We start from the raw sequence: 11746 nt of genomic DNA, 5'->3' as shown, positions 1-11746 counted from the left end.
ATTTCCAGTACCCACCTGGCACCATTCATAGTTATTACAATATTATTGACTATTCTCCCTATGCTGTACTTCACATCCCTGTGACTATTCTGTAACTACCAATCTGCACTTCTCAATCCCTTCACCTTTTTCACCCAGTCCCCCAACCCCCTCCTCTCTGGGAACCATTGATCTGTTCTCTGTATCTATGACTCTGGTTTTGTTTTGTTTGTTCATTTATATTGTTTAGATTCCACGTATAAATGAAATCATATGGTACTTGTCTTTCTGTGACTGACTTATTTCACTTAGTATAATACCCTCTAGTTCCATTCATGCTGTCACAATGGTAAGATTTCATTCTTTTTTATGGCTGAGTAATATTCCATCGCATGTATGTACCACTTGTCTGTTGGTGGGCACTTGGGTTGCTCCCATAGCTTGGCTATTGTAAATAACGCTGCAATGAACATAAGGATGCACACACTCTTTTGAATTAGTGTTTTGGGTGTCTTCAGATATAGACCCAGAAGTGGAATTGCTGGGTCATAAGGCACACACCCTTTATTGCATTCACTTAGTGTCCAGATCTCTTGGCGGAATGTCTTTCCCATGAACCTTCTGGCCTCTTGCCTTCACCTATGGTTGCAGCAGTTTTCCATCTCCAGCCCTGTGACCAGGCCCCTTCAGTGGTCCCTGGTGCCCCGGGGATCCAGCACACACATCTAACCAGAGCTATTGCAGCACTCAAACTTCTGGTTTATTCCTTTCTTCATTCCCTTCCAGCTTGCTGAATCCCCTCCTTCTTATCTGTGTGCATCCCCCTACTCAATGCACATTTACCCAATGGTAAATCCATTCCAAACTATTTAACGAGAACAGCACTAAATCTAACAAACACACCACTTAAAGAATATTTAATTCTGTTTTTAACCTCCCAGTAAATACATGGTTTAAGGACCAAACTCCCGGAAAATTTTTCTGAGCAATTACTTCTTTTTCTGACTCACTAACTCATTTACTGACACATTATCTTGGCTTCAGGCATGCCTATAATCGTTAAAACTCTGTAAATAAATGCAGCCTTTTGATTACAGTGCAGGAGACAACAGCCTTCTTTGTAAACACGCCCACATGGAAATCTAGCTTATAATGGTGGGTGGTCAGTTGGTCCAGGCTGACTCAGAGCTTTAATTTTTGGAATAGGCTTTGAGAGGTTGTCAACTGCAACAGATGCCTTTCAAATAACTTTGTATCTGGACATCTCTTGCCTTTCATTTCCTTCTTCCCTCTCATTTCTTGTATACTTCCTTTCTCCCAAGCCCCTTTTCAATATCATATCATTATATCAAATGTAATTTGGGAATACCTAGCCAGGACACACTTAGCGCCCCCAAGAACACTGACCTACTAGCAGGAAGTACAGGGAGGCGGGCGGAGTGTTCATTTATTCATTCATGACATATTTTCTGACACCCTTCTTTGTGCCACAGACACCATGCTTGGTTCTAGGGAAACAATACCGAGTCAAAAGGAACACACTGCTCCCTTCATTTGGGGGAGGTAGCATCGATTACAAGTTTACATTAATAACTGTGTAATAAATTAATATCCTGGCTCTGGTATAGAGAGGAAGAACTAATGGTAGTGTTTAGCTCCCTAACAGCTCTGTGATCTCTGGTCCCTGTCTGTATTTCTCTCTCTCCCTCCCTGCCTCCTTCCCTCCCTCTCCCTCTCTCCCTCCCTCTTTGTTAAGTAGGGGTAAAGAAAGTGGCTAAGACACCGAGTCCTGTCATTGCTATAGTGCCTTATACCGACATTCTTTCTTTTAATTGTGGAATTCTTGCTCCCTCAAACTAGATGTTATTATCTCCATTTTAATACCAATAATGGAGTAAGACAGCATTGCTATTGCTGAGACCGTCATTGGAAGGGTGAATAAACGAATGTTTGCATTATGGTAGTTTGGGGGCAGAAACATGCCACAGTCCCTAACTTGAAACCATCAGATTTAGTGGCTGCTAATCCACCTAAACCAGGGACTCTGGATTTCCTTTTTTTTTTTCCTACAACAGGGAGAGAAAAATCTCCCCTCTTCTCTGCAGAACTCAGGACTGGATCTCGAAATTGGAAATGTGCCCTCCCCATGCATGCCCACATCGTTAGAAAAACGAAGCATTTCCCAAGATGGGAACACGCTCAGTTTCTAATCTCCCTTCTTTCTCCCCCGCCAGAATTTCTAAATCCTTTACGAATACGCCCAGTCATACTTTCTGAACTTTTCAGCAAACCTCTCCCGCTTCTGTTTTCCGTAGAGCCCGGAGGCACAGGCCCCGGCGGAGGCCCCCCCCCCCCCCCGGGGACCCTGGGAGGGGTCCGGCGCGCCCCACAGCCCGCGACGCTGCAGCCACCCGCGGCCCTCGGGCCGAAGGAGGAGCCGCGCTACTTTCACCTCCCCCCGGCACTCCTTTATAGTTATTGGCAGGAAAGAAAGAAAGAAAGAAAGAAAGAAAGAAAGAAAGGAAGGAAGGAAGGAAGGAAGGAAGGAAGGAAGGAAGGAAGGAAGGAAGGAAGGAAGGAAGGAAGGAAGGAAGGAAGGAAGGAAGGAAGGAAGGAAGGAAGGAAGGAAGGAAGGAAGGAAGGAAGGAAAGAAAGAAAGAAAGAAAGAAAGAAAGAAAGAAAGAAAGAAAGAAAGAAAGAAAGAAAGAAAGAAAGAAAGAAAGAAAGAAAGAAAGAAAGAAAGAAAGAAAGAAAGGATTGAGAAGGAGATGCTTGGCCTTCGTCCTCCCGGCGAAGGAGGGGCTGGAATAGGAAGGGGCGCGAGGTGCGGGGTGTCGGAGGAGGCAGGTCGATTTCCGCGCGGATCGCCCAGGTCTCCGGCCTGGAAGCCGCCTTCTTCCCTCTGGCTAATCCCCGCCTGACATCTCCCCCTTCCCGCACCCCTGGAGGTGCCACGGTCGCCTCCGAAGCGGCCAGGGTTGCTGCATCACTCCGCTGCCCCCCCCCCCCCAAAGCATGCGCAGTGCGTCCCGCGCCGGGCAACAGCATCAGCATCAGCATCAGCATCAGCCCCGAAGCCGCGCTCGCTCACGCGCTCCCGAGGGGGGCGCTCGCCCGCCCGCGCGTCCCCGCCGCTCGCTCGCTCCCGCGCGCCGGCTCCGCATCCTCAGCCCCAGCAGCAGCCCCCGCAGTCGCCGGAGCGGCCGCGCCCGCCGCAGGGAGGGAGGAGCATCTGGGGAGGTTCCAAGTTGGCGGAGCCACTGGGACCCCCCCCCCCCAGACTCTTCAGCGGCCGCCTGGGGAGGGCCTGAAACAGCAGCAGGGGAGGGGGCGCCGCCTAGTCCCTAGTCCCCGAGCCCTGACCCCTGCCCGCGGCGGCACCATGCGCGCCGAGCCGGCGTAACCGGCTCCGCCCGCAACCTCCCGCAGCCTAGTCCGGCACTCTCCCCGACCACAGCGAGCGGCGCGGCGCCCGGGAGCTATGAGCCATGGAGCCGCCCGGCAGCAGCTCCCGGCGGCCGCCCCTCGCGGGCTGCAGCTTCCCGCGAGCCTCCAGCGACCCTCGCGGCGGCCCCGCCGGCCCGGCGCCCGCCCGCGCCCCGGCCCGCGCGCCTCCCCGCCGCCTGCTGCTCGTCCTGCTCCTGCTGCCTCCTCTCGCCGCCTCGTCCTGGCCCCGCGCCTGGGGGGCTGCTGCACCCAGCGGTGGGTATGGCCCCGGTGCCCTTTGCATTGCCTTGCCTGCGGGGCCCTGCAAAGGAAAACGAAGGGCACGCGGGTCCGTGCGCCCCGGACACGTCCCAGGCTCGGCCTTTCCGCTCCTCCCTGCCTGCCTCTCTACCTTCCTCGTTCCCAAACCCCTGTTTATTCCACTTCACTTTTTGAAGTTCGTTTCCGTTGCATTCACTAAAAACCCCTTCTAATGACCGTGGGTCCCGCTGGAAGGCATTTAGTGGATGCTGCGTTCCTCTGTGCAACTTGGCTGAGGGGAGCCAGGTGGATGGAAACGCAGCGAGGGAGCAAGTTGCTTCTTGGGTGGTGGAGCCTGGATGCGAATGCGGAAGGATGTAATGATAATAGTGATAATGTGTTGTTTCCTCAAATTACCTTCTGGGTTTATTCCCTGCTGGTGGACTAAAAGTGGGGAAGAGAAACTTCGGGGGATATAAACCTTTGGTTTGTAATTTCTCAAAATGCTTGTCATTATAACGAACAATTCAGATACTATAATGTCCAATACAATTGGAAATCAGTGAAAGCAGAAAGCTGGCCTTTGCAGGAACATAAAAAGGAATTGGAAAGCTGCCAGTGTCTGCATCCCTCTATGGCAAAGGAGTTTTGCTCGTCTCAAAGTTAGAAGAAAAGGGAATTGTCCATTTTGTTAAATGAATCAGTTAATAGGAATTCAGCACTCAAGTTATCTTAGGAGTGTTCTTAGCTCTCAGATGGGATACTCCTAGTCAGAGTTCCTTTGAGCTTCTGTAGACTCAGATGAGGGTCACAGCCCCTGAACAGGTTCATTTAATGACTCTTCCTTCAAGTCCATTCTGCTCCCCACCCCATACTTAGAAGTATAGATTTGAGACTGGTTAGAAATGTACATACAAAACATAAATCAAAATAAACAGTACATGATCGTGTAGGCCTTATTGGCTGTTAATTTATCCAGGCCATTTCATTGTTGCAATAACTTGCTTTCCTGTGTGTCCACTTCTTACCTGTTTATAAATAGGAAACTGTTTTTACTATTAATGGAAAAGTGCATTTTGGTATTTATGTATTTATACGGTATATATGTGTGTGTTTGTATATGTTTGTGCCCCCTGCCCCCTACCCCTCAACCAGCTCCACACTGGAATGAAACTGCAGGAAAAAAATTGGGAGTCCTGGCAAATGAAGACAACACATTGCAACAGAATAGCAGCAGTAATACCAGTTACAGCAATGCTATGCAGAAAGAAATCACACTGCCTTCAAGACTGGTATATTACATCAACCAAGACTCCGAAAGCCCTTACCATGTTCTTGACACAAAGGCAAGGCACCAGCAAAAACATAACAAGGTAGGCAGGGGGCTGGGTATACAAAAAAGTAGCTGCCACAAAGAGTTACTTTTGATTTGACTTTCTGCCAGAATCTGATTCCACAAATTTTACTGAAGCATTTTATTAGCAAATCAATTAATACCATGATAGGGGAGAAACTGGAGGGAATTAACCTGGGATCTACAGGAATAGGATTGCTATTTCTCTTCTCTGACTCTTAAACTGGAATTGGAATTTTCTCATGGCCTCATAAGTTGAACAGCTGACATGTGGTCCCTGTATCTTTCAGGTGCATTGGACACTGAACAAGAGTCAAGTGACTGTGTTTACGGTCCTGACTTACATCTGTGAGGCTTTATGTAAGGGTGCAGTATTCTCCCTCCCATGATGAAAATTATTTTTCATTCTAGACACAAGATTGCTAAATGAGGCTGTTTGGCTGCAGATTCCTCATCAGTCTTTCACTTAGAAATTGAATATTTAAATTTAAGCAATGTCTCTCTCTAATTGATCAATAAGAAAAAATACTTCCTGTTATATTTTCAGAAGGTAAACAGTTTGACATTTTAAAAGACTATGGTGATATAAACAAACCATTTATACAATATAGAGACCAGTTTGGGTCAGCATAATCCTTCAGACCTTATCTGCATTCATTGTAAGTGGTCACTTTACTTTCAGGTTGGTTCAGAAAGTGGCACTGAAGATGCAGAGGGTGAAGGTGCATAATATCCAAAGAGTTTAAGGGATCTTTTTTTCCTGCTTACTATTCTTTATTTGAGTTAATAATATTTTGGACATATTAACACAGTGGGTTATCAGTGCCTCTGTTCTTTACCAGGAACAGAAAATTGAGACTGTATAGAAAATATTTTACTTTAGACTATTCCTGTTTAGTTGAGAACAGTAACTGACTAAACACCTAGAACTTTAGAAAAGTATCTGTGGTTCACATTATTGTTTTTATTAGTTTTCTAATATATAGGTAAGTGGTAACTATCCCTATTTTACAAATGGGGAGTTAGAAATTTAAGGCTTTTAGGGAACTTCCCAAGATTGTAAAACAGCTAATATAAAATTCAAAAGGTCTGAATATTTAATTTTTACAAGTCAGGTTTCTGAGAAAATGCTTCCTTTGTACTGATTATTATTGGAGACGTTAATTTGGTTTCACAGTATTGTGAAGTGGCTGCTACACACCTTGGCTGAGATTAATGGGTCTCTGACCTTGCAGCCCTTTTCCCATTTACTCCTATGTAACTTAATGGGTTGACTCCTGGATCATGTCTACCCATTTGTCTTGTTGATAGGAGGAGTGGGTGGTGACTTTAAAGAGGAAGATTCCAAGGCCCTCTTGGTGAATGCTTTGAGGCCCTTTTTATGGCTTTCCTGATTCATGAGACCTATGGTTCAGTGGCAAGTTCTCAAACTCCAGTGCCTTTGCATAAGGTACTGGAGGAAAAAATAAAAACTGCCTCAAAGTCTGTTTTAAAGAATGCTCAAGCCCTCCTGAGCTGAGACAAGAGAAATTTCAATGGAATTTCTTTCTAACTCAGGTGTTGGAGGCTATGACTAATGCCTGTCTTATAGTCTAACCTTATGTGGTTGCTTTGTTGGTGAGACATGGTTTGACTACCATGTTTCTGAATTTCTTTGATAATAGGTTAAAACTTCACCCACCACTCACGTAGAGGAATAGATTTCTTACTGTGGAACTCATAGTTGCTATTGGAATGATTCTACCTCTCCACTTTCATTCCCCAGGATAGTTGAGATTCTTTTATCTTCAAAAAATGTTTACAAAGAAGTTATATTTGAAAGTGCTTTTCTTTTCTTATTAGTTTAATTCAATAAGCATTTGTTACTAATTTCTATATGCAAAGTAGTATGAAACAGATTCAGAGAGAAGAGTTAAAGGATACAGGAGGAACAAGACCTGGTCTGTTTTCCAGGAGACACAGAAATGAGATAAGTGAGATTCTAAAAAATGCTCCCATACAGGTATAAACAGTATTCTTCTTAAATGGTGCATCCCCTGAAATTTCCTTTTGTGTTCTGGGATTTTACTTTTACTTCTGTTTTTAAGCATCTCTTGAACTAGTTGACAAAAAGAGTTGCCAATGTTTTCTGCTTGTATCTTAGGATGACTTGCCTAATAATAGTGATGAAATATACTTGTTAGTTCAGCTGCTTTACAAATACTTAAGTAAGAGAGAAAGTATAGAATTTCATAATTTTTGCTTCTATAAGTTTTGATTTTAATATCTGTGTAATATGTACCTTTTTTCTTCCCCTGATTCCATTGCACTCAAGCACATTTTAATGAATGCCTGAGAAATGCTGAATCACTGTGCTATTCTCCTAGTTTGGGGGTAGAGGTGGAAAGGGAAAGTCCCAGATATAGGTTGCAAGGCAGAGTTTGTATTTATTTCATAAATATTCAGTGTTGATCAGGCCTTATTACTTTGCAGCTGCGAAAATGTTTAACTCTTTCAAAATTGGTGAGTTCAAGAGCAGATGGTACAAGTACCTCTATAATACCAGTATTTTTGAAAGCCTTAAAGTTTTCCTTGTGGAATTGTTAATGGCAAATATTAGAGTTAGACCTTGGTTCTTGAGTTCAATGAAGAAGGAATTCAGAGCAAAGAACTATTTGCAAGAGAAATGTTTATTTAGAAAGTCACAGAGGTTGAAGAAGTGAGCCAGTTGGGCTGCGTGGACTCAGGAAACAAGTTACAGAGGCAAAAGAGGAGCCCTGGCTCTTAGTAGAAAGAAAGCTAAGGTTCACACCTGAGAAAGAAGGGGTGTGTGTGTGTGTGTGTGCACGCACCCGTGCACATGTGAGAGAGAGAAGAGAGAGAGAAAGAAAGAGTGTGCCTTTCATCTTAAGCGTTTTTATCTGTTTTCCAAAGGTGGGGATTTTAGAGGAGGTGTCAGGAGGATCTCAATAGAATATCAGCTTTCCAGGTGTGTCCTTTCAGGGTCATGGTCTCTACTGATTGGTGGGCACTAAGGTAGGGGGTCATTAGTGATTGCATCTAGTCCTGATGTCAGCCATGGCATTGTTTTGTCTGGTTTTGCTGTTCTTCTAGGCGTGGAGTTAAAACACAGTGAGGCCTAGATGTTATCTCTAGCTTGACCAAAACTCTGTCTCTTTCGTCAGTAGACCCAAGGTTTTGTTTCTAAGATTATTTGATATTAATTAGAACCTCATTGTCCTGAGGGCTTAATGCTTAAGGGAGTGTTCATGCAAGGACTTGTATGGGAGTTATATGAGGCTATTTTCTTGTCCCTTGTTCTTCCTCTAAGGAGGTCTAAACTGCATAACTAGCGATGTGCTAGGGGAGGATAGGTTACCTTGAGGGTGAGGTCCTAGCCTGTAATAGTTGTTTTCTGTTGTTTTGCTCTTCGCTAGGCACCTAGGACTTTTCCTCCCTTGTGAAATTCCATATCCGGCCTATCGTTCCTGCTCTGCTCATGCATGCCTGTCTAATTGCCCCCTCTATCAGAATCTTTTTATCTCCACATAGGGTGATGGACTGCTTCTTGTCCAAACTACTCCATTTTTTAGAGTGAAAGAGGGCACACTTAATAATTATACCAGGGCAGTAGGCATAAACCAAGATAGTCCAGAGCAGATGGGGGATATGGTCACCTCAGATCTAAACAGCTATTGGCCTTTGGTGCTTATTCAAATTCCAGTTTCTTCATAGTTTATTTTCTTTTCTGATGATTTATTGTAAATTTTTTCTTACTAGCTAAGATGTCAGTTTACCACTGTGCAGAAGTATTAGGATCTAAAATGGAAAAGTTTAGTTTTGCTTTGTTACCAAACATATCTTCTTCACTTGTGGATACTTTTACAACCATAAACAGAATTTTATGGTTACTAAACACAAACATTTTATTAACCACTAACGCAATATATGCATAAAATTGAGCATACATTTAAAAAGAGGGAGAAATATTTAGATTCATTCATTCATTCATTCATTCATTCATTCATTCATTCTTTAATCTGAGATAATTCTTTGAGGTCTGTTCCTAAGAAAGTTAATAAATTTGTGGGGGAGGAAAAAGAATTTTTTCTCTGCTCTACTAGGTACTTGGCTGAGATACACCGTGTGTTAAAAGACAGATGAACAGCAGAACAACAGACAGAAATTTAATAGCATTGTAGCCCTCCAGTGTACACAGGAGAGGCCCAGGAAAACTGAGTAACTCTTCGAAATGGCCCAGACCATCACCTTAAATAACATCTCCAGTTAAAGACATAGGAAGGTGTTGGGAGCGGGGAGCCAGCTCTGGGAGGGTATAGGGAAAGCACAGTAAACAAGGTTAAGGTTGTTATGCAGGTTTAAGAATCTGCCTTCTCCATTAATAAAAGCTTCTAGAACTTTTAGTCATCCTGTTCCTGGTACGGAGAGGGAGACACCCTGACCAAAGGAGATTTCTTATAAATGTAAATGTCTCTTATGAAAGGGTAACTTCTACTCAGTTTTTCAGAGCTTCTCTTGTGTCTGCTGATTCTTAAAAGTAATCGGCCTAAAAGAATCCTCCTGCCGAAGAGGCATGTTTTGGTGTATTCTGCTTCTGTTCACACCTTTTCCCGAAACTTTCCTTTAGTCAAAAATTGCTGGCCCTGTATCCTACTGTCTTATGCTTGTCTTCCAGCTGAGAAGGAACGGGTGAGGTGCACCGTGCATAGCACAGCGTCTGGGGAAGAGGAACCGCATCTCCTTTGACTTTAGTCAGCCTGCTTGTGCTCAGTCTTTTGTTACGGATCTGCTGTGTTGAGGAGGTGGAGCTGGCGTTTTGAATTAAGAATATGCAGATGATGTCCCTGCTGAAAGAGGGGTACAAGCCTCTCACACCGGGTAGGGGGGTAGTTCCCTCAGCATCTGAGCTCCCACTTTGGGAAAGTGAAACCCACAGGGTCTTTTTGATTGAAAGCTCAGTTCTAGTACATTCACACAAAGGACATAGTCAAAGATGTGTTACAGATCACTAAAGCCAGAAGTGGGGGGCCCTGAGCTGGGGGAAGGGCAGTTCTCCATCCCAGGTCAGGAGCCATCAGGAGGCAGAGAGCAGGGTAGCAAGCCCTGTCAGGTGGTTGGGCCAAGGTTACCAACTTTTCTCAGGCTTAATTCTAAATGACTGCTTAAAAAGGTGTAAAAGCAGAGTGAGAACTTACGGCGGGAATCCTAAACTGAAGGCTTCATCTGAAAGCTCAGACTGTGGGTGTGAGCAGAGTGATACCATAAAATGCCTGTGCAGCAACTCGGGAAAACAAATGCTGTTTTCCTCATCACCTCAGCTCCACAACACCCAGGTTGGAGAGAGATGTTGAAATGAATTTAGATCATAATAATAATCGTTACTTCCTACTTTAATTCAGGACAAGGCCATTTCCACATTTCTGGACCATCCAGAAGCCAGCTGCTCCATTGTTGTTGGTGTGGAACAGCAGAAAGAGATACAGGGTCCTTTCTCAGAATTGGTAGAGTGGCAACTATTGGGTTATGTGACAATACAAACTTTTGTATTGGCTTCAACAGCCTTCCTCAATTTTTTAGGTCTTCCTAAGCATTTATTAGAAAATTGCAGTATAAAGAATTCAGGCTTGTAGTGGCTTGTAATGTCTGGCATATAGTAGGCTGCAGTAAATATCTGTTGAATGAATTGATGATTAAACACTCATATGTTAGAAAGAGTGCAGTGCTTTCTGTGAAATGTGTTATAATCAAACTGACATTCAAAAGTTGCTCTTAAGGATTTTTGGTACTGTGACAGATCAGTAGGAGAGAAAATTCTGGTTGACTTTTTAGCACTGCATAAATCACACCTACTGTATGGACACCTTACCTGAAATAGTGAAAATACCTATATTAACAGTTCTTAGATTATCCCTATCACTGACACCATCATTAATGTGGCTAATCAAGAGCTGACCATGTGGAAATTTTTGTCATTGCTATGGCTTAATTCTTAATATTGGAGCAAGTATCACATAGTATCTAGTTAATAGGATTTATATCTGTTAACAGTTAAATTCTGTTTGGTTCAGCAAACGTTTATTGAATACTTGTTTTGAATCAGGCACCGTGCTGGACTCTGGTAAAAGTGATGAAAAGGAACACTCATTCCGTCCTTTTGTTCATAACTCGATGGGTGTCAGAAATAAGACAGCTGGTGGTGCATGGTTCATGTCAGTGCAGTTGCTAGTTGTAAGAACAAAAGGTTGTGGGTACCCAGGAAAGTAAAAAGAAAAACTCATAGAGGGAGAAATAATTGAGCTGGCTCTAAAGAGCAATTAGGAGGTAAGTTTTTGGGAGAGGGACCCACATAGGCAAAGGCTCTGGCCTGCTGGGAGGCAGTAGGGAGTTTGGTGTGTTGAGTGTGAAAAAATTAAAAGAATTGGGCATTAGTGTTACATTTGTAGCCAATTTAAAAAACACCCGAGTTCCTCTGGAAACCCAATAATGTACATGTTTATAGATGTAGCAGGTGAGATTATAGTTAGTGTCTTTAAAAAGGACAAATAGCTAGTGTGAGTCAGGACTTGAACCCAGGTCTTGTCCTGGCAAAGCTCACGCTGCAGAGAGAATAGGGTGTGTTGGGAGTGGCAGGTGGTGAATGCGGAAGGCTGTGAAGGTGGTGAAGAGATAAGGGGTTTGGATTTGTTCCCTAGCTAATGGTTAAGTCCTAAGAAGTCAGGAGGTAAG

At 43.9% G+C, this 11746-nt stretch overlaps 1 protein-coding gene across 3 annotated transcripts in view; it reads left to right on the top strand.

The window, feature by feature from the left end:
* The first annotated feature begins 3184 nt into the window (after positions 1–3184).
* ADAM23 (ADAM metallopeptidase domain 23) overlaps positions 3185–11746 on the top strand; it is a 135997-nt gene continuing 127435 nt past the window's right edge. For all 3 annotated transcript variants that reach the window (XM_081143478.1, XM_081143479.1, XM_081143480.1), the window contains exons 1-2: positions 3185–3681; positions 4822–5039. In XM_081143478.1, the coding sequence (XP_080999604.1) occupies positions 3468–3681; positions 4822–5039 (432 nt within the window). In that variant the 5' untranslated portion in view covers positions 3185–3467. The remainder of the gene's footprint in view (positions 3682–4821; positions 5040–11746) is intronic.

The sequence above is a fragment of the Miniopterus schreibersii genome (genome assembly GCF_964146895.1).
Source record: "Miniopterus schreibersii genome assembly, chromosome: 7".
NCBI lineage: Eukaryota > Metazoa > Chordata > Mammalia > Chiroptera > Miniopteridae > Miniopterus > Miniopterus schreibersii.
Note: the sequence above shows the minus strand (reverse complement) of the source record. Positions and strands in the feature narration are given on the sequence as shown.